The 23,368-nt window shown below is 39.4% G+C and overlaps 1 protein-coding gene across 1 annotated transcript in view; it reads left to right on the forward strand.

Annotated features, from left to right (window-relative positions):
- Nucleotides 1-17,698, forward strand: part of CPE (carboxypeptidase E) — a 109,133-nt gene extending 91,435 nt beyond the window's left edge. The window contains exons 5-9 of the mRNA XM_019926715.2: nucleotides 562-744; nucleotides 7,180-7,319; nucleotides 12,441-12,540; nucleotides 15,192-15,310; nucleotides 16,913-17,698. Of these exons, the coding sequence (XP_019782274.1) occupies nucleotides 562-744; nucleotides 7,180-7,319; nucleotides 12,441-12,540; nucleotides 15,192-15,310; nucleotides 16,913-17,011 (641 nt within the window). The 3' untranslated portion in view covers nucleotides 17,012-17,698. The remainder of the gene's footprint in view (nucleotides 1-561; nucleotides 745-7,179; nucleotides 7,320-12,440; nucleotides 12,541-15,191; nucleotides 15,311-16,912) is intronic.
- The last annotated feature ends 5,670 nt before the right edge of the window (nucleotides 17,699-23,368 follow it).

Raw genomic sequence — 23,368 nt, forward strand, 5'->3', positions numbered from 1 at the left:
CAGGATAACTGTAGGTATTGGAAACTGAGTTTTGAAGAGTCTTTGGTAAAACATCCTTAAAATTTGGAGATTTTGTGGTTTGTCAATAGCTGGAAATTTAAAGAACTGGCATAGTTGATAATACAGAATAAGAATACCGTGTACTAAAATATTTATTTATTTCAGTAATACACATAGGAAATTTTTTAAAACTGTAAATTTAGATACTGAAAAATATGTGTGAGAGTGGTTCATAGTGCCTGTGAAGTTAACAATGGAAATCTCCTTGCTGTCTTCCCAAGTCCAATTTACTATGAACTTGTCACCTTTTCTTGTGAAGCTTTCAATTCATAAGCAGAATGTACATTCTACCCAGTTTCTGCTTTGTGGTATTAGGAGTGGACGTTATACAACCTAAAAACTAAGGTGTAATTGTTGAGTACGTAAACCTTCACTCCTTTCCCATAGTGATGTAGCTAAAAAATACGTCAGCAAGAGATCAACACCACATCACTCTTCAGAAAACACGCAGTGCTCCTCAGCCTGTGTCAGTTTCTTTAGTCTTGTGGGTTTATTTTCCAGGTAGTGCTCATGAATACAGCTCCTGCCCAGATGATGACATCTTCCAAAGTTTGGCTCGGGCGTACTCGTCCTTCAACCCCCCCATGTCGGACCCGGATCGGCCCCCGTGTCGCAAGAATGATGACGACAGCAGCTTCGTAGAAGGAACGACCAACGGCGCAGCGTGGTACAGCGTGCCTGGAGGCGAGTTTCCCTTTTGCTCTTTATGTGATTAGTGGCTTTTAAAAAATAATTACCGTTTACATTTAGGGAAACTTCAATCTTCAATCATTAAGAAATAGACTGAACCTATAGATCATCCATTAAAATTAGTCTACTTTATGCATGGATGATTGCTATTATAGTTTTTTGTTGATTTTTAAGAATCAAGATGCTAATTGAAGAGCTGTAGTAAACGAACTGAAGACATCCGCTGGGAAAATATAGATTGAATATTGTTAATTACCCTACTTTTCAAATTCTGGCCTTAGGGAATAAGATACCATCCCCGTTATATGTTAGTCATGCTTCGATTGTAGGTAAATGTATATTTTAGAGGGCTGGCTTTGGCCTTTAGTATATCTTGGTCCACATACCATTTGTTTTCATTTAAAAAATTTCACTTCATGTGGGATGTTTATTTTGTATTCACTGCTGCAGTAAACACTATTATTAGATCAGGAAGCACTTCACCTTTTATTGGGTCTGAAAAGGGAAAAGCCCACCTCAGCACAGCTGGAGGAAGCATCTCTAGACACCAAGGCAGCTCATGTGGCAATCTAGCATGGACTTTGAAGAGCTCTCATTTTTTGAAGAGCTCTCATTTTTTGGGCTGGATCACTCATAGTTGTGTAATATTGCCTCTACCATGGATGAAGAGTGAAATGTAAAGATACTGATTTTTTTTTCCTCTGCCTAAGAACAATTTTCTGTGCCCTACCTGGAAGTGAAAACAGAATTTAGGACAGTAGCAGCAGTGGCTAATTATAGGATTTTGGTTTGTTTAATATGGTTTTTTTTTTTTGGTTGAATTATGCCCTGAGAAAAATATTCTTCCAGATTTTTTCTTTCTGATATATGTTTATTCTGTTTTTTTAAAAAATTGAGGCATAGCTGATATACAATATTATATAAGTTACAGGTGTACAACATAGTGATTCACAATTTTTAAAGGTTGTATTCTATTTATAGTTATTATAAAGTATTGGCTGTATTCCCTGTGCTATACAATATATCCTTGTAGCTTATTTTATATATAGTAATTGTACCTCTTAATCACCTACCCCTATCTTGCCCCCCACTTCCCTCTCCCCACTGGTAACAACTGGTTTGTTCTCTATGTCTGTGAGTCTGTTTTGTTGTTGTTATAGTCACAGCTTTATTTTTTAGATTCCACATATAAGTGATATCATACAGTATTTACCTTTCTCTGTGTGACTTATTTCACTGGGCATAATACCCTCCAACTCCATCCATGTTGCTGTAAATGGCAAAATTTCATTCTGTTTTATGGCTAAGTAGTATTCCATTGTATAAATATACCACATCTTCATCCATTGATCTGTTGATGGACACTTAGGTTGCTTCCATATCTTGTCAATTGTAAATAATGCTGCTATGAACATTGGGGTGCATGTAACTTTTTGAATTAGTGTTTTTGTTTTTTTCGGATATATACTCAGGAGTGGAATTGCTGGGTTGTATGGTAGTTCTATTTTTGGTTTTTTCAGAAACCTTCAAAATGTTTTTCACACTGGCTGCACCAATTTAAATTCCCAACAACAGTGTTGGAGGGTTCCTTTTTCTCTGCATCGTTGTCAACATTTGTTATTTGTGTTATTTTTGATGATAGCCATTCTGACAGGTGTGAGGTAATATCTCAGTTTTTTTTTTTTTTTGCGGTACGCGGCCCTGTCACTGCCGTAGCCTCTCCCGTTGCTGAGCGCAGCCTCCAGACGTGCAGGCCCAGCGGACATGGCTCACGGGCCCAGCCGCTCCGCGGCATGTGGGATCTTCCCGGACCAGGACACGAATCCATGTCCCCCACATCGTCAGGCGGACTCTCAACCACTGTGCCACCAGGGAAGCCCTCAGTTTGGTTTTGATTTGCAGTTCTCTGATGACTAATGATGTTGAGCATCTTTTCACGTGCCTTTAGGCCACCTGTGTGTTTTCTTTGGAAAAATGTCTATTCAGGTCTTCTGCCCATTATTTAATCAGGTTGTTTGGTTTTTTTGATGTTGAGTTGTATAAATTCCTTATGTATTTTGGATATTAACTCCTTATGCAATATATGATTTAAAAATACTTTCTCCCATTCCTTAAGTTGCCTTTTCATTTTGTTGACCATATCCTTTGCTGTGCAGAAGCTTTCAGTTTGATGCAGTCCCACTTATTAATTTTTGTTTTTGTTGCTTGTGCTTTTGGTGTCATACCCAAAAAACTTTACTAAGACCAGTATTGGGAGCCTTGTCTCTGTTTTCTCCTAGGAGCTTTACAGTTCTGGTCTTGCATTTAAGCCTTTAATCCATTTGGAATTAATATTGGTGTATAGCATAAGATAAAAGTCCAATTTCATTCTTTTGCACATTTGTATCCAGTTTTCCCAAAACTTTTTTTTAAAGAGACTGTGTCTTATTCCCATTTAGTATTCTTGGCTCTATTGTCAAGTATTAGTTGAGTGTATATATCAGGGTTTATTTCTGGGCTCTTGATTCTATTACAGTGGTCTGTGTGTCTGTTTTTATACCAGTACCATCACTGTTTTCATTATTTTAGCTTTGTAGTATAGTTTGAAATCAGGAAGTGTGATGCCTCCAGCTTTGTTCTTCTTTTTCAAGATTGCTTTGGCTAGTCATTGTCTTTTGTAGCTCTGTATGAATCTTAGGATTGTTTTTTTCCCCCATCTCTGTGAAAAATTCCATTGGAATTTTGATAGGGATTGTATTGAATCTATAGATAGGTTTGAGTGGTATGGACGTTTTAACAATATTAAATTTATGAACATTGGATATCTTTCCATTATCTTTGTATCTTCTTCAATTTCTTTTATCAATGTCTTATAGTTTTCAGTGTACAGCTCTTTCACCTCCTTGGTTAAATTTATTCCTAAGTATTTTATTGTTTTTGATGCTATTGTAAATGAGATTGATTTCTTTATATGTTTTTTGGATAGTTTGTTATTAACATATAGAAATGCAACTTACCTTTGTACGATGATTTGGTATCCTGCAACTTTTATGAAATATTTTATTAGTCCCAACAGTTTTTTTTTCTTTGTGTGTGTGTGTTTGTGGAGTCTCTAGGGTTTTCTATACATAAGGTCATATCGTTACAGACAGAGATAATTTTACTTCTTCCTTTCCAACTTGGATGTCTTTTATTTATTTTTCTTGCCTCATTTCTCTGGCTAGAACTTCTAGCACTATGTTGAATAGGAGTGGTGAGAGTAGGCACCCTTGTCTTGTTCTTGATCTTAGAGAAAAAGCTTTAAATCTTTCACCATTGAGTATGATGTTAGCTGTGGTGTTGTCATATATGGACTTTATTATGTTAAGATATGTTCTTTTTATACCCAATCTGTTGAGGGTTTTTATCATGAAAAAATGCTGAATGTTTTCAAATGCTTTTTCTGCATATTTTGAGATGATGATATCATTTTTATCTTTCATTCTATTAATGCAGCATATTACATTTGTTGATTTGTGTATGTTGAACCATCCTTGCATCCTAGGGATAAATTTCACTTGATCATGGTATATGACTTTTTTTTAATGTACTGTTGAGTTCAGTTTGCTAGTGTCTTGTTGAGAAATTTTGCATCTGTATTCATCATGATAATTAGCTTGTAATTTCTTTTCCCGTAGTGTCCTTATCTGGCTTTGGAATCAGCATAATGCTGGACTTGTAAAAAAGAGTTTGGGAGTATTCCCTTCTCCTCAGTTTTTTGGAAGAGTTTGATAAGGATTGGTGTTAATTCTTCTTTAAGTGTTTGGTAGAATTCACCAGTGAAACCGTCTGACCCTGGGCTTTTCTTTTTAGGAAGTTTTTGATTACTGATCCAATCTCCTTACCAATAATTGGTCTGTTTTGATTTTCTATTTCTTTATTGTTCAGTCTGGGTAGGTTGTATGTTTCTGTGAATTTATCTATTTCTTCTAGGTTATCCAGTTGTTGGCTTATAATTGTTCACAGTAGTCTTTTATGATCCTTTGTATTTCTATGGTATTAGTTGAAATGTCTCCTCTTTATTTTCGGATTTTTTTGAGTCCCCTCTCTTTTTTTTCTTGTTAAGTCTAACTAAAGGTTTGTCTATTTTGTTTATCTTTTCAAAAACCAGCCCTTAGATTTGTTTATCTTTTCTATTGTTTTCCTGGCCTCTATTTCATTTATTTCTGCTTTGATCCTTATTATTTCCTTCCTTCTGCCAATTTTGCCCTTGGTTTGTTCATTTTCTAGCTTTTTGAAGTGTAGGAATAAATTGTTTATTTTACATATTTCTTTTTTCTTTTTAATGTAGGCATTTATCATAATAAACTTCTTTCTTAGGACTGCTTTTGCTGCATCTCATAAGTTTTGGCAGGTTGTGTTTCTGTTTTCATTTGTTCAAGATATTTTGGCTTCCCTTTGACCCACTGCTTGTTCAAGAGTGTGTTGTTTACTTTTCTACATGTTTGTGAATTTTTCAGTTTTACTCTTGTTATGATTTCTAGTTTTGTACTACTGTGGTTGGAAAAGATACTTGGTATGATTTCAGTCTACTTAAGTCTGCTGAGATTTGTTTTGTGACCTATCATATGATCTACCCTGGAGAATGTTTCATGTATGCTTGAGAAGAATGTTTATTCTGCAGCTGTTGGATGGTATGTTCTGTATGTCTGTTAGGTTCATATGGTATAAACTATAGTTCAAGGCCAGTGTTTCCTTACTGATACTCTGTCTGGATGATCTATTTATCCATTATTGGAAGTGGGGTACTGAAGTCCCCTACTATTATTGTACTATTGTCATTTCTCCCTTCAGACCTGTTAGTATTTGCCTAATATATTTAGATGCTCCAATGTTGAGTGTTTATATATTTTTGATAGTTATATCCTTTGATGAATTGACCACTTTATCAAAATATAATGACCTTCTTTGTCTCTTGTTTCAGTTTTTGGCTTAAAATGTATTTTGTCTGAGATAAGTATCACTACCTCTCCTCTCTTTTGGTTTCCATAAGCATGGAGTATTTTTTATCATCCCTTCAGTTTGAGCCTACATGTGTTCTTAAAGCTGAAGTGAGTTTCTTGTAGGTGCCATATAGTTGGGTCTTATTTTTTTATTTATTCAGCTACTCTATGCCTTTTTTTTTTTTTTTTTTTTTGTGTTACTTGGGCCTCTCACTGCTGTGGCCTCTCCTGTTGTGGAGCACAGGCTCCAGACGTGCAGGCTCAGCGGCCATGGCTCACGGGCCCAGCCACTCCATGGCATGTGGGATCTTCCAGGACTGGGGCACGAACCCATGTCCCCTGCATCGGCAGGCGGACTCTCAACCACTGCGCCACCAGGGAAGCCCCACTCTATGCCTTTTGATTGGAGAATTTAATCTATTTACATTTAAAATATTGATAAGGACTTCCCATTTTATTGTTTTCTGTTTTGCAGTTCCCTTGTTCCTTTCTTCCCCTCTTGCTGTCTTTCTTTGTGAACTGATGATTTTCTGCAATGGTAGGCTTTGATTCCTTTCTGTTTAGTTCTTTTTGCATCTACCATAGGATTTTGCTTTATGGTTACCATGAGGCTTACATAAAACATCTTATAGCATAACAGTCCATTTTAAGCTGTCAACAACCTAACTTTGATTGCAAACAAAAACTTTACCCTTTTACCTCCTTCCCCCCACATTTTATGTTTTGATGTCACAATTTACATCCTACCATTTTGTGTATCTATGAGCAAATTATTGTAGCTATTGTTATTTTTAATATTGTTAAACCTTTATACTAGAGTTAAGTGATTAATACACTACCATATTAAAGTATCAGAATATTCTGAATCTGACTATATACTTACCTTTACCAGTGTGTTGTATATTTTTATATGTTTGCATATCACTAAATTAGGTCTCTTTGGCACTGAGCTGTGCCACCTTAGAGAAGGGGGTGATGCACACTCCCTTCAATGTGTCCAAGCTTGGATTTTTTTTTCTCCAATGATGTGCTTTAACTTTTCCATTAGATTCCTGAACTTCCACAAAGGCACTCTATTCATGGGTAATTGTCAAAATTGGTGTTCTTTGGGGAGGGAAGACAGTAGAAAACTCCTATTTCACCATTTTAATGACGTCACTCTCAGTCTTCAAAGCTGATTCCAGCATTGTGGAATGTGGCTGATACTTGCTTTAGCACTGTAAAACAGCAATGTGTTACACTAAATGACTGCTTAAGAACCTGAGAGAGTTTGTGCTTGTGAGGTGGTAACTATTTCCCAAGTATGTTGTTCCATCGCTTATGGAAGGTGATTTCACTTGCGATTTCCCACAGTCTCCCCAAGATGCACTGGTTGGTACATATTTTACTTGGCCCTCAGCAGAGCAGTCTGTGTAGGGTTTTAGTCACCACATGCATATTTTGACTTTTCATTTCTTTTTTTTGGCAGGAATGCAAGATTTCAATTACCTCAGCAGCAACTGTTTTGAGATTACCGTGGAGCTTAGCTGTGAAAAGTTTCCACCTGAAGAGACTTTGAAGAGCTACTGGGAAGATAACAAAAACTCCCTCATTAGCTACATTCAGCAGGTAAACACAGTCTCTAGCATAAAATGGGAGATTTAAGAACATTTAAACCTGGAGTACAATAGTTTCCTAAGAGGATCCCAGCCTACAGGACTCCATCTGACCCAGAATGAGGATGCTGCGTTTGGAAAATGTGTCAGTAGTGATTCAAATAGGCTTTCATTTGTCATAGGTTTTGTGGTTCATGAATATTCACTGAGAACTGACTAAACTGGAGAGTTGTGGAGAAGTGAGGTGACACCCTACTTTCTTTCATATTGTACTAAGCAAGGGCAATCCTAGGATCCTCCTCCACCCTTATCACCTTGTCTCTCAGGCATCTGAGGCAGGACCAGAACTAGAATGAGGTAAGTGAGGCACCTGGGATGCAAATTTAAGGAGCCTTTCACTCTCAGGGTCATGCAGGTATAGGATGTGAGTATCTCCTTAAATTCTGTGCCCCACATGCCTAACTTGTCTCACCCTAGACTCAGCTGGATCCATTATCATCTTCTACTCCCTCATCATCATCATCCCCGAATTAAAAATGAGGAATCAGAGGCACAGAGAAGTTAAACAGCCAGAATGTCTAGTTCCAGAATCACCATGCCATGTTGCCTCTCATGACATAAGCTTAGATCTTTACCAGAGAGTCACTGTACAGAATTTGGGGGAATCTCACAATGTGTCAGAATAAAATACCTACCTACTCAGACTTAACCCAGGCCAGTGCCCTGATAGCCCTAGCCCTCTGTACCAGGTAGACACTGGCACCAGGGGCAGTGCTGGTGGGAAAGACCTAAGGACTCTTTTCTTTGCCTGCAGTGCCTTGACAATTTCACATTCCATTCTGTATGCGGCCATTTACACCCAAAGTCAGGGAGAGTGATGTTAGTTTCACATGCTGGCAGGTAGTCCAGACTAATGTTTAAGCTAATTTAACATAAACAAATGCTGTTTGCATATATAGGTACATATAAACATATACACATGAACCCAGTGCATTAAAAAATGTAAAATCAGGGCTTCCCTGGTGGCGCAGTGGTTGAGAGTCCGCCTGCCGATGCAGGGGACACGGGTTCGTGCCCCGGTCTGGGAAGAAACCACATGCCACGGAGCGCCTGGGCCCGTGAGCCATGGCCGCTGAGCCTGCGCGTCCGGAGCCTGTGCTCTGCAACAGGAGAGGCCACAACAGTGAGAGGCCCGTGTACCGCAAAAAAAAAAAAAAAAAAAAAAAAGTAAAATTAGCTTAAGAATTCTTTTACACATGTCATGTATACATATAATACCTTACCAAAAGGGATTATCATGGAATAGATCCAATGATGACAGACAGTGATTAAAAAACACACATTACACAGGATTTTTTTAATCAGTGGGATCCTGCTGCATGTTAACATAAAAAGGCATTTTTCAACAACAAAACTAAGGATAATTAGCCATGTTGACCCTGGAACAAACGTAGTGGGTACCCCTGTAGAATGTCCTTTGAGGAGAGCTATATTTGGATGGACCTTTATTTATTTATTTTTTTTGCGGTACACGGGCCTCTCACTGTATTGGCGTCTCCTGGTGGACACTGCGCCACCAGGGAAGCCCTGGATGGACCTTTTAAGAGCAAAATGTAAACATATAGTTTTAGGCAGAGGAAGTAAGATGGGCCAATTTGGTGTGTTCTTTGCCTAGGTATCAAAGAATGCCTCCTTAATACAATGCTTTTCATTTTATGTACATATTTTTTCAACAAAAATTAAGCTATTTTCATGTCCTAGGTACCCTGTGAGGTACTGGGGAGAGTGCCCTCAAGAAGGCTTTGTATTAGTGAGGTTCAGATATCAATACCTAATTACAAGAGAGGATGATAAATGCTAAAATAAAGAGCAGTGGCAGTACACAGAAGGGTCCCTAACCCAGTCCTGCCAGTTCAGAAAAGGCTTATTGGAGCTATGCTATAGGATTCCCTATAGTCCATGTCAATAAGATTATTACCCTGTCAACAATTAAAAAACTAATTCAGCTGCTACTTAAGTTCTCTCTTAGTTCTTGAGAAAAAAATGCAATATAAAACAAAACCCAAATGTGTGCCATTGGAAAGAGGAGAATGCTTGTCATATTTATGGTGGCAGGTGTATTAATTCATCTAAAAGCTGTTACAATTTATGTAAGAATAATCTGAAAAGAAGAGGGACCAGGTCATACAGTCCTGTTTTATGCCACTTGGAATGAGAATTTGATCTGTCCACAGATACCTGTGACCCACCCTGGCATGACATCAGTGTTATGGTGCAGACTATATAGAAGCAGTAAGAGTGGTATTTGCAGTGAGCTCACACAGCTTGCCTCGGAGGACACTCTAGTTTAGGGAATCAAAGGCTGGCGGAAGATCAGTGAAGACTGCCAGAAGTTCTGTGTTGAAATTTTCTTGACAATGGAACAATATGGTGGTGATTAATGATTGAACACCTGGGCCTAAAATCTAAGTGTGGACTAATTTTACAACTCGTGGAAAGTAGGTGATTAGGGGATCCAATTCAGTAATTGGTTGAGAGGAAATCTCTTGCAGAGTTTTAAAGGAATGTTTGCAGGAACTGGAACTGTAAAGTTAATTAGGGTAAATAGTTTGCTAAGAAGAGCTCCCACACAATAGCTTTGGAACCATCTAGTTCTCAAAATTTCCAAAGAATTTTTCAAGAATGGTTCATGAGCACCTGCATCAGAATCATCTAGATTCTTGTTAAAAATGAGTTTCCTGTCCCAACACTGAATCACAGTCCTAGCAGGGCAGGACCCCAGAGTCTCCATTTCAGCAAGCTCTCTGGGGGGCATTTAAGTATTCGAGGATTTAAGGGCTATTGACATAAACAGTTCTAGTAACAATGAAGAATATTCTGGATTTTTTTTTAAAGCCTTGGTTGATTGAAATGTCCTGGAATCTGGGGAGAGAGAATTATAGGAAGGACAAGTGTAGTAAAATAGCTTCCCCAGGTATGAGTGAAATTTGAACTTCTGGGATTTCTTTTGCAAAAGTCATAAAGTGACAGTATTTTCTAGTCTGCATTCCTGTGGAGTCGTGACAGCCTATAACACTTCAGTTGAGATTTATTCCTACAGTGGAAAATTTCAAACAGAAATATTGTGCTTCACAATTGGCATATCAGAGATAGACATTTACTTATTTAACTATTTGTTAATCACATACTGTAATTTAAGTCTTGGGTTGCAAAGGCAGAAAAAAGTAAAGTTATGAATATTAACTGGGTATATTTGTGCCTAATGTAGGTGCATTATATGTTTTTGAAATGATTGATTTATTTTCCAAAGGTGAGGAAGTTTAAAACTTTCATTTCTTTAAGGTTTATAATATATCAGGATTATAGTGCCTCAAGATGAATAAATTCATCTCAACAATTTTTCTGATCCCAGTGACTTTTACCATGTGAATTTCATTCAGAAAACTAACTTTTCTTGTTTCCAGTGGCTAAATTTCAGCCTCTTACAATTTTGGTTAGCTAATCCATAGGTAAGTCTTGGGGAAAAGTCTAAGAATGTCTTTTTGTTTTAAAAAAGTGTTCTCTTCTCACTATACTGGTTGCCATTAAAATATTATTTATTATTACTGACAACATGTATAGCTTTTTACCATTGGTAAATTGCCTTTAGAGAAAAGAATTGTGTGTTACTTTTATAGAGTTTCAGAGGTTTTGCTTTTTTAAAAAACAGCAAATGGGGGCTTCCCTGGTGGCGCAGTGGTTGAGAGTCTGCCTGCCGATGCAGGGGACACGGGTTTGTGCCCCGGTCCGGGAAGATCCCATATGCCGCGGAGCAGCTGGGCCCGTGAGCCATGGCTGCTGAGCCTGCACATGAGCCTGTGCTCTGCAACGGGAGAGGCCACAACAGTGAGAGGCCCGCGTACCACAAAAAAAAAAACAAAAAAAAAAAAACAAATGAAAAAAGAATTTGCTGATATCCAGGGCTATCTCTTTGATAAAACATTGTACCACTGCCAAATTTATTCTCCAGTGACAAAGGGATACATGAGACTTATTCTACTTTCTGTAGGGAAATATTCAAATATCATCAGTAGCAAAAGAAAATTCATTTTCTGGGGCCAGATGAGTGAGGAGCAACTGGAGCATTGGGGAGGGGGATGTTTTGTTAGGTAATCAAGCTTAATAGATTATCATTTGATATTTCAGAAGCAGTACCTTCTCAGAGACCTTAAGTGGCTCTCCGTCACTTCAAATACATATTGACTTAGTTGAATTATCATTTAAAAGTAAAGCTGTTTCTGGGGCTTCCCTGGTGGCGCAGTGGTTGGGAGTCCACCTGCCGATGTAGGGGACATGGGTTCGTGCCCCAGTCCGGGAAGATCCCACATGCCGCGGAGCGGCTGCACCCGTGAGCCATGGCTGCTGAGCCTGCGCGTCCGGAGCCTGTGCTCCGCAATGGGAGAGGCCACAGCAGTGAGAGGCCCAAGTACCGCAAAAAAAAAAATAATAAAAAGAAAAAGAAAATAAAGCTGTTTCTGTAGTTTGCATTGCAGTAGTTAGTTGATGACAGCAACTTAATTCACGGGCTTGTCTCAATAAAAGCTCTTTCATTTTATTTCTAAACCCAGTTTTCAGTTAGTAAGTTCACTGACCTTTCATGCACTGATTATCAACCAAAATGATATTATTAATTGGTTTAATGCAAAAGTATTCACAGTGTATATCCTTTTATCTAGAAGTAAAAAGTATTGAAGGGCTGTAATGTGGTTATCTTTTTAAATGACAGCTGCCATATAAAGTATATGCAAGTGACCAAATTTAAAATAGAAAAACAATGAAATGTGCTAAGACCAGAACTGTTTTACACATTGACAGACCTTTTTGTTTTGTTTTTGCTTTGGTGGTTTGGAAGGTACTTCAAAGTCTTCTTTGACTCAGAACAAGATATCAGTTTTCAGGGGATTACTTCTCATTTGTCTGCTTGCAGAAAAGCAGAGTAAAGAGTACACAGAAAATTCAGTGGCTTTTTTTAGCTTGTTTTGATTCTTAAACAGTGGGGATCTGCAGTATTTTGCTAGAAAATAAGATGTTTGATTGAAGCATGTTTTGGGGTCGTTTCTAATACAGATTTTTTGGTTGTTCTTGACCATCACAGATACACCGAGGGGTTAAAGGATTTGTACGAGACCTTCAAGGTAACCCAATTGCCAATGCAACCATCTCCGTGGAAGGAATAGACCATGATGTCACATCTGGTGGGTGTTCTCTGCCGTGATCGGAGGCTCTAGTATTGCACACGAGAGCGTGGTTACTTCTTAGCATAGTTATACTTCTTACACTGTTCTAAGCAAAGCAATTATATGCGTCATGTCTCTTTACCCCCTCTCCCCCCAGCTTTGATCTAGTTAAATTTTTCTGGGGAGCAGGTCAAGCAATTACTTAGGATGGCTGCTGCGCTTAGAAATTGGGGTGCAGCAGGTGGCGCCCTTTCCTCAGCTGTCTCACCCCAGAGCTGTGAGGTGGGGCCATCTGCGGGAGTCTCTGCAGTTGTCGAGGCAAAGGAAGATGAACCAGCTGGAATTAAAATACTCATCTCTTCTAAGAAGAAGTACTAATGAGCTGTTAATTGGTGAACCTCAGGAGGGAGCAGAAGAGTAGGAAGGACGGTAACTGCCAGTGTATTGTGTGTCTAGGATTTCCCATCCATTTCTTCATTTAATCTGTATCATAAATCCAGGATGTTACAGGATTGAGGTTGATGTTAGTTATTTCTAAGTTTAAAGCCTCATTTCCATTTTCCTACTTTGGGGAAAATGATGTATTTTCCTGGCAAACCTACCTACTCCTGTTAATAAATATCTATCCAGCTCGTTTTAGTGTAACTCTCATTTGTTGGGATCTTTTCAACAACAACAATATCTTTTTAGCTATAAACTCTACATGTTTGTAGACCTTAGCATTAACCTTTAGTGCCCAAACATCCTATACCATTACCTATTTCTTAACCTCCACATTTATAATGTGTATTTTTTAAATTCTGAATATTTGTTCTCTAAAACTCCATTTATTTATTCATTAAACAATACTTATCAACACCCCATGAAGTGCCAGCCCAGCTTCCAGACCAATATGCCAGAACCTGTGCCAAGTTATTGCTCCCTTCGCCCCCAGGGAGGGGCTCCTGAAGGACCCAGGCCATGTCCCCTGTGGCCACAAGTAACTGCTTCTGTTAACTCTAGCGTAACATACAAACATTATTTTCTCTGCATTCCAGATGTGAAAAATTTAGAAAAATCTGGACGTTGGGAATAATTATAGGTAGAAAGGAATGAAATCTGAGGAGTGGGCTCTGGGACACTGCAGCTTTTCTAGGGCAGGGTGAGGTAGTAGGGAGGGATGAGCAACGGGGTCTAAGGTGGAGAGAAAACCCAGTGCCTTGTTCAGGAAGACTGGAATGTTTCAGGAGGGAGAGAGTGTGAAAAGTGTCAGGAATGAGGCAGAGTGGAGAATCTTGTGGATAAGGCAGAGTGGAGAGTCTTGATGAGTCTATTTCAGTGGACCAGCGGAGCCCAATTGGGGAGGGTCTAAGGAGAGAGGAGGAGACACATTTGAAATGAAGAGTAGACAAGTCTTTCCAGAGATTTTGCTGTAAAGCAAAGAAGATAAATGAGGCACTAGCTGAAAGGAGATGTAGAGTCCAGAGGTAGAATGGAAGAGATGGTGATGGGGGTTTATTTTTTTCTGATGGTTTCCATATTCACAATGAAATACAATGTGAAGCATCAACAGAGAGTGAGGATGAAGAGGATGCTTTACAGGTGTTAGGAAAAGGGAGACTGTCCACTAGATCCTTGGTATTCAGAGTATGACCCCTACCAGCAGCTGAATTCAGCATCACCTGGAGCTGGTCAGAAATGCAGAAGCTCAGGTCTCATCCCAGAGCTAGTGAATTAGAATTTGTACTTTACTGTTTCCCAGGTGATTGATGCACACTAATCTAGGAAATGGGAGAGTGAAAGGGCTTGGGAGGAAGACAGGGCAGGACCAGGGCCTGTGGAAGGCTGGTGTTTGTGGACAGGAGACAGCCCAGCTTGGGTATGTGTTTTCCCCAGCCCCTCACAGCCACAGGGGCAGGCAGACAGTAGAGGAGGTTGGGTGTTACTCAGCGCTGGTGGTTTGCCAGGCCTATAAGCAGGTGGGGAACAGCACATAGGTTGAAGGATATGTGTATCGTTGACTGGGGTGCCCAGGAACCTAAGCTGCTCAAGGAGAAGACGGGGGGTGTGAGGGGAGGAATGGGAACAGAAGTCCTCTGGAGGGCTGATTGTAAATGCAGTTCCTAGAAGGCAGCCAGACCAACTATTCTGAGTCTTTAGAAATTTAAATTTCTAACAAGTCCCTGAGGGTTTCTGACGAGGTGCCTTCAGCCACAATTTCTGAGACTGACCTAGACTCAGACCTCCGGGTCTTCACAGCCAGATGCTCGGCAAGAATCAAAACATGGTGCCAGATGGTGGGATCCCACTGCTTGGGGACTTGATATAGCTGTTAACCTGTGTTACTCCTGACATGATTATGATGATTCATCATATTAGAAGATTAGATTAGATAACTTAACATTAGATAACTTAGATAAGTTATCTAAGTTATTGATAACTCCAGCAATGCTCCAGTTATCTTAGATAACTTATCTAAGATAGATAAGTTATTAGATAACTTAACATTAATGTCTGTAAAATTGCTGTAAGTAACGATGCCCTCTAGAGAGTGTCATGCTCTTTTCAATGGAATTTCATTAAATTCAGTAAACATCTACTTTTAAAACAGGGAATCAAAATTGAACTTAGATGGCATAACTATGCATTTCATATATGTGCCTGTGACTTGAAATTTTGTTGCCCTGCAGCAAAGGATGGTGATTACTGGAGATTGCTTGTTCCTGGAAACTATAAAGTTACAGCCTCGGCACCAGGCTATCTGGCGATAACAAAGAAAGTGGCAGTTCCTTATAGCCCCGCTGTCAGGGTAAGTGATCATGATAATAGCTAAAATGTATTAAGCACTTACCATGGGTCAGGCATGTTTAAGTGATTATATTTAGCTCTCATAATAATTCTGTGAGATAGAAGCCATTATTATCCTGTTATCCATCTGTTAAAAGATGAGAAAACTGAGGCCTAGCAAAGTTAAGTGACTTGCCCAAGGGCTCAGTGATTGATTTAACACCACTCAGTGTGAAGCTCTATTACCATTTCTCAGTTTTTGAAGAGATCCACCAGAAAATCAAATAAAACCTTAAAAAAATGAAGCTTTTATTTGCTGACCTTGATTTCAATCTCAATAATATTCTGTTCAATTTATCTTTTTATCCCTAGCACCTAGTATAATACCTTACTCAATAAGTATTTGGAAAAATAAATTAGGCCTGCAAGGTAAATTTAGGCATTAACTAAACATTTATTAAGCACACATTATGAACAAGGCCCTCTATGCTAAGAACTATCAAGAATGATACCTATTTAAGTAGATACCATTTATTTTACTAGGAAGGTGGTGGTGATAAGACCAAAACTCCTTTAGAGAAGGATTTTACTATTGTCCTTGTATTACGTTTACTATGGAATGGCCTACAGAGTTTCCAATTAAAAAGCTTGAAAAGAATTTATTGTGTTTTTGTTTATGTCCCCAAAGTTTGGAGTATAAATGCTTGGTTTTGCAAACTAAATATCCTGAGTTTTTAACTGTTGCTTTGGTTTCGATTGTGTGTATGTATATATTAGGCTGGATATGTATTAAAATCAGGAGGTAAATTTGGGCAAATAAAACCTGGACAAAAGTAGCTCCAGAGCCAGGTTGAAAAGGTTCAACTATTTTGACCCTTAGCCTTTCTAGCCCGTGTGAGTTCAAGGAGGTATTGAGTAGTCACTTTCTTAAATAACCACAGGCTCAAGTGGCCAGATCAAAGAACTCTTAGATCCATGTGGAATGGGGCATGGCTATCTCCTGGGCCTGGGGAGGACTGGGGTTTGGAGCTGCGTATTTTGAATAGTCCTTTGTGCAGAAGTGTATGAATTCTTCATAGACCTGATGAGGATGCCCAGTTCATAGGAGAGTTGAGTTCCTGGACTACTGGCCTTCGTGGTGGTTTGGAGATGTGTGTATTTCCATCAGTTTTTTTTAGCAGATTCAAGGTTCTAGAAAGCAGAACCTTGTGGTTTGGAACACCAGGACACTGAACTGCATTCTTCCATATTTCCCCAGCTTTTAGGAGAAAATTCAAGGCTGGCAGGAGAAGCTCACTGAATAGTCAAAGGCAGAAAACTAATTATAAGTTACAACTTTTTATGGGGGAAAAACTGCCTTTAAACAATCTGCCTCTAAATAATCTGCTTTCCAATAATTCTAGAAAGCTATTAGATCAAAGCACATTTGAAACATAATGGCTTTTGATATTTTTTTTCCCTAAAAGTGTCTTGTTGCTTATCATGAGAGGTTTTTTAGGATATACTTTAATTCAGGTGACTGGATTGAGCTTATTTTAATAAACTCTAAACCTGCTGTTCTTTTCTCAGTTTTTAAAAGTACGTAATCAGTTTGATAACAATATACCCTTATTTTCTCCTTTAGGTTGATTTTGAACTGGAGTCATTTTCTGAAAGGAAAGAAGAAGAGAAGGAAGAATTAATGGAATGGTGGAAGATGATGTCAGAAACTTTAAATTTTTAAAAAGCCTTCTAATTAACTGCTTTTAATCTATATAATGTAGTATGATGTAATATGGCCATTTTCTTTTAGATTTTGTGCAGTTAATATTTAACATTGATTTATTTTTTAATCATTTAAATATTAATAGGCATTACTTAAAATAGACTCAAGTAAAAATATAAGAACTTGGTCTATAATGTTCATTTTCCTACATATAAGACACAGAGGACCATAGAAGAGATTTAAGTGATTTTGCCATTTTAGGTGTAGATGCAATAGTCCATGTATTATTTGCAATACAGAACTTTTTGAGTAATTCTAGATTTTAAAAGTTAGTCCTTTTAATGTAATTGGTGACAATGTCACATAATGAATGCCATCGGAAAGGTCAACAGCTATAGCTTGAGTTGTGAGCACTCTACTGCAAGACTTAAACCAGACCTGTGTAAATTGTCATTGTCTCTTGTGCTGACTAGCTATATAAGCATGATCTCGTTAATGCATTCTTGATGGGAAGAAAATGTAAACGTTTAGCAAGAGGTTTTATGAAAGGAATGGAAATTGACTTCTTGGTTGTACATATCGGGGCAATACTGTTATATTATTCAGCTGGCTAACACTGCTTCACAGTGTAGGGTTTCTCTTGGTTGTCGATTGTCCCAGAATTGCATTCTGAATGATTAAATATTAAAAAATCCCTATGATATATATTTTAATTCTCTATGATTTTTGGTCTAGAGTTGTGGTCTTGTGATAAAAAAACATATGTATTCCCTTGAGAGTGGCCTCTCATTGGTTCATCCTGTATATTTTTAAATTTATTAAGTGACTGTTGTATGCCAAGCACAGTGCAAGCTCTGTGTATATTATTTTGGTGGACAAAAGGTTCTGATTCCATGGATCTTATGGACCAGTTGTGGACATAGACTTTAAATAAATATAACACAAATGAATATGTAATTAAGCATTGTGATGAGTAAAGTGACAGGAAGGACTAGTGTGTGAAGAAAGAGAATGTCAGCACAACTTAATTTAGAGTGGATGAGGGGATTCAGGGATGGCCTCCCAATGCGTGTAAGCCCAGACCTAGGCTATGAGTAGGTGTGAGCAATGCAGAGTTACTGAGTGTAGGGGTGCGTGTGTGTGTGCATAGTGGTGGTGGTATGGTTGAGCAATGCTCCAGGTACAGGTTTTTGATTAAATAGTGCTAACCATTGTAATAATAGACCCCCAAATATATACTGGCTTAAACACAATAGAAGTGTATTTCTTACTCAGATACCTGTACTGGGCAGAAGACAGAAAGATGAGATAGCTTTTCTCCACGCAGTCATTCTGAGTCTCTTTCTGACAGATGATCTTCCATCTTCTACATGTGGCTGCGAGAGTTGCCTGGTGGTCATCTCCATTGCAGCCAATGGGAAAGGGGAAAGAGCACGGAGGAGCATGTAGGGAATGTCTGTATGGGCCAGGCCTGGAAGAGGTATACGTGACTTATGATCACATCATATTGTCTAGAATTGTATCCTCTAGCTATATTGACTGCAAAGGAGTCTGGGAAATATAGTCTAGCAGCACACCTAGGTAGGTGAAGAGAATATGATCTTTGGTGAGCATGTAACAGCCTCTGCCAGATAGAAGGAAGAGTAGGTGAAGATGCATTAGGGTAGGAAAGAACATGGCTTGCTGGAGGACTAGAAAAAGGACAGAATGACTGGAGCAGAGATGTGGGAGGTGGGAAGTAAAGGCCAGGAAAGTTGACAGGTACAAAATCATGCAGGACCTTATGGACCAGAATTGAGGATTCTGTTTTTAGAATCACTGAATGGTCTGAAGCTAGGAAAGGACATGATCTAATTTAAGTTTTAAAGGTCATTCTTGCCGCTGTGTCCAGAGTAGAAGCAAGAGTAGAGACTAGTCAGGAAGCTATTGCAGGGCCCAGAATAGTGGCGACTTGGATCAGGTTGTGGCAGTAGAGATGAGAAGATGTGCGTGGTTTGTGATGTATTTCAGAGGTGGAATTGACAGGCCTTGGTGAGACATTGGATGTGGGCGATGAGGAGGCAGGTGTCACAGATGACATCATGTTTCTAACTTGACCAAATGGGTACATGGCATGTGGCATATTGGAGAAGCAGCAGATTGCAAAGGTGAGAAGAAAAAATTTCAGTATAGGAAATGTTAAGCTTGAGATGCCTATGCTTGTGATATATACAAATGGAGGTGTTGCTTGTATGGCTGCATAGTCTATGTGTGAAGCTCTAAAAGAGGCCTGGGATTGGAAATAGAGATTTGACAGTAGTTGACATATAAATAAGGTGCTATATTATTTAATTATCCGAACCAGGGCATATTTGAAAATGAAAGGGGCACAACTAATTTTGCCAGGATGGCAAGTACAATTCAGAGCTGCCAGGGGCAACTTGGGAGTAGGCTTACCTACCTATAGATGGTATTTAAAGTCATGAGAATGTATAAGATCCTCTAGGAAGAGCCCATAGAGTTAGAAGGAAAATAGGATCCGGACTGATCTCTGAGGAACTTCAGAATTCTGCTCCCTGTGTTTCATCTCAGGCAGGATAAGCTAGGCTATGCTGCAGTAAGAAGCAAAACCCTAAATCTTAGTGGTTTAACTTAGTAATTTCATGAAATGCCTATAGGTCCCTGTAACTTTCCAGAACTTCAGAATTCTGCTCCCTGTGTTTCATCTCAGGCAGGATAAGCTAGGCTATGCTGCAGTAAGAAGCAAAACCCTAAATCTTAGTGGTTTAACTTAGTAATTTCATGAAATGCCTATAGGTCCCTGTAACTTTCCAGGAAAGTTGTCCTGCAGCGTGTAGTGACACACCAGGAATGTTTCAGGCTCTGCTGTGGCTCTGCTCTCTCAACATAAAGTTTCCTTAGTCTCTTGTCTTAGATACAGGGACAGATACCTGGAGTCACTTCCGTCCACAGCTTATTGACAAGACCTCGGCGCTTAGCCTCGTTGAACCAGAGCATTTGGTGAGCAACACTGTCACCACCTTAGTCTTTCCTTCTGGCCACCAACATACCTTTGCTCTTCTTTTTCCAAATATAGATTTCACCTAGCTCCTCCACAGGGGAGGCAGCTTAAAGTCACAGCAAATCAAGCCTTTGAGCTTCAGGTTGGGATTTTTGAGGAGTCCCATGATAGCCTCTGTATGAGGTCTGCATATGGTCACTCTTGCTCCAGAAACTTGTAAACTAAAAAGAGAGGTTCTTTGCATCCCTCACACCCAACATACAGTGACAGAACAGAGTCAACACTCCATTCAGAATGGTAAGGAGTAAGAGGTGCCCAGCATTCACTGATCTGCAGCAATTCTGAAATCTTGCTGAACAGATATTTTATAGGCCTCCTCTTCAGGGGATGAAGAATGTACCTGGATTCAGAATTGATTCTACGCTCTGGGAAGCACTTCCTTCCTCATTGTTCCCCGTGGCCATGGCCTTGCCTTCTTGAACGTCTCTCTCATTCACTCAAGACTTAGGTTGACAGAGGCCCCAGGTCACTGCAGCAGTGGGTAAGAGAGACCCAAGAACCAAGAACAGACTTGCCTTAGGCTGCAGGTGACACGTCAGCCCTGCTCACAATTCACTGGGCAGGACTAGACACATGGCCTTGCCTAACTGAACAGGATGCAGGAAATACTGGGGGACAAGTAGAATTTTGGCCTCTGCCACAGGGCCATGCAGACAAATCCACCACTCATTTAGCAGTTGGAAGGAAGGTGTTAATTTCACATAGTTCTACCCTTACAGCAATTTGTGATTATGATACAGGGTTTCAAAGGTCCGAACTATCCTGGTCATGGTGTCAACATGCTCAGATTTTATCTGATGAGGAGTCTAGAATTGAGTGTTGTTGAGAAGGACTCTCCTTTCATTTGGTTAACGTTTCTATGTTGAAGGACCCCTACTGGAATGAGACTCTTGGCCTCTAGTCCATCCCTCACTCACTCTTTCCTACAGAGAAGCCAGCCACTCACTTGTTAGGTGATATCTGGTGAGCTAATTGGGTGGAACAAATCTATTAATATAAAAGGACAGTAATCTTCCCTTACCCTCCCTTCCCTGCCCCAGGCAGAGGCAGCTCCAGACTCTCCCCCAGTCACTGAGGGAGGCTTTGTGTGTGTGGGCGGTGCTGGGATGCAGGAAGGGCTTGTAGGGTACAGTAGTAATAGGCTCTTTTGTCCACAGATCTAAGGTCACTTTCTCCAATCAATTTATCAGTAATAAAGCTGACAGTTTAACCTGTTGGTCTCCTGTGTCTTATTTTTTGGCTGGTTCTGAACTCAGGAATGGAAGAATCCCTAAAACCTTTAAGAGATATAAATAATATGTTAGGTGTAGTGCTTTTTTTTTTTTTTTTCCAAAAGTGAAATGGGACCAGCACCTCTTGCATTCTGAGTATTGTACTTCTCTTATCTCTAGGATGATACTTACCTTTTTTGGAGGTTATGTTGCATTGTTGCCTCACATAAATTTGGCATAAATGTAAACTCTGAACTAAGGGTTTTGATTTGGTTTGAAACTACAGGTTAGAGCAGACAAGAACATGGGGGATATGAGAGCTGAGCGTTAAGCAGATCGGACTGTGAACAAGAAGACCAGATTTTTTTAGGTAACGAAAATCAGAAAGGGAGAAGAGTGGGCAGTTGATTTTAATGAGATAATGAACATATTTGAACTTTTTTTCCCTCATTGACAAAATCAGACATTACTATGGAAGGAATAGCTAATGTCAACTCACATTTTGATTTTCAATTCTTCACATAAACAAAGATAAACTTGTGGAAGGGGAACTATGAACTTCGATATTCATATCTTATTTATACAACCTCTGAAATCTTTCAACAATTTGGTGTTGTGGGAGAGTAAAAACCCATCATTTGTTCCAACATACGACTCAACTTGTCTTTTCAAAATTCTCATGAGGATTGTCTTCTGTGGCGGGATTGGATGGCATTTGGGGTGTCTGCCTCAGGAAAGTCTGACAGAATAATGCTGACTTTCAGGTCTCACTGTATGTCTGCACTACTTCCTGCTTTTGCTGTTCTTAGGTAAATATCATTCTAGGTACTTATGAATGTTCTGATTCTTTATTTATTTCTACTAGACAGCCAACTCAGTTATAACTTGAGTTTGTAGCATAGTGTAGTACATACCTTTAGTTTCATGTGATTAATTTAAATCATTGCAAATTCCCTGAGAATTAGTGTTTTTAAAAACAGAGCAAAACTTAGTTGGGTTAAGGGTCCTCAGTGCAACCCAGGCAGATATTGAAATATTCTGCAATGGCTGAGAAAAGAAAAATCAACTTATGAAGCTTCTAGGAAATGTTTACGATGCCAGGGGCCACAAGGCTGGTTTTGTATTGCTCTACTTTTTTCTGCCTCTTCTAGCTTTTAAACTGTCTTAGCTCTTTTTCCCCTTTCCCTTCCTTTTCCTTTTTCCATTCTTCTCTTTTGATGTTTCATTCATCAGTTACCAAATGCTCATCCTGTGGTCTCTCCCAGAGAGCCAAATAGCATATATCCATGGTCCATGGCCATGGCCATGGTCATCATCATTACATCACTAGCGTCCTCACCACTACTGAGCATGTATTTGTGCCACACTCTGTGCCAGGCACTTTGAAATGCCATATTTTGAAACCCCACTGCAGCACTGAAAGATAGAAGTGTCGCAGCATTTCTATTTAACAGATGAAGAAACAGATGCAGAACTTAAATTCCTTACCTCATGCAGCTGGTAAATGGCAGACCAACATTAAAACTCCTAATTGCTTGACGCTGAGCCTGTCCTGTTACCTCATTTCTCTAGCATGACCCAGAAAGAGTTGTATTCTTCTTGATTAAACATATTGTTTTATTCTTTTGATTACTTCACATATGCTGATTGCTATGCTTAGGGTTTCTGGGGAGTATTTATTACCTACTCTGAAAGAAACCCTTTAAAGATAATTTTAAAACATTTTGCAAATAAGTACAATAAGGTCCTGTTTTATAGTTTCTTGCTACATGGAATTAGTATGAATCAGTTCGTTCCATCAAGTACCCTGTGGACATGGTGATGTTTGGCCCTGACATGAATGCCGTAGAGAGATGCATTTCAGGATTTACTAGGACATGTCAGTAACTGACAGCAAAGCAGGGCCGGTGAGGAAAGGAGAGCTTGGCACCACTACTGCCCCCTATTGCCCCCTTCCTCTGAGGAGGCAGGGATTCCTGGGCAGCTGACCAACTGCAGGCTCTGGTTGCAGAAGTTGTCTGTCTTGAGGTTGTAGTCAGGACAAGCTACAGCAGGAGTGGATGGGAGGGTATAAAATGAAATGCTAAGGGCCCTAAAATCCAG

This window comes from Tursiops truncatus, chromosome 5 (genome assembly GCF_011762595.2).
Source record: "Tursiops truncatus isolate mTurTru1 chromosome 5, mTurTru1.mat.Y, whole genome shotgun sequence".
Lineage (NCBI taxonomy): Eukaryota > Metazoa > Chordata > Mammalia > Artiodactyla > Delphinidae > Tursiops > Tursiops truncatus.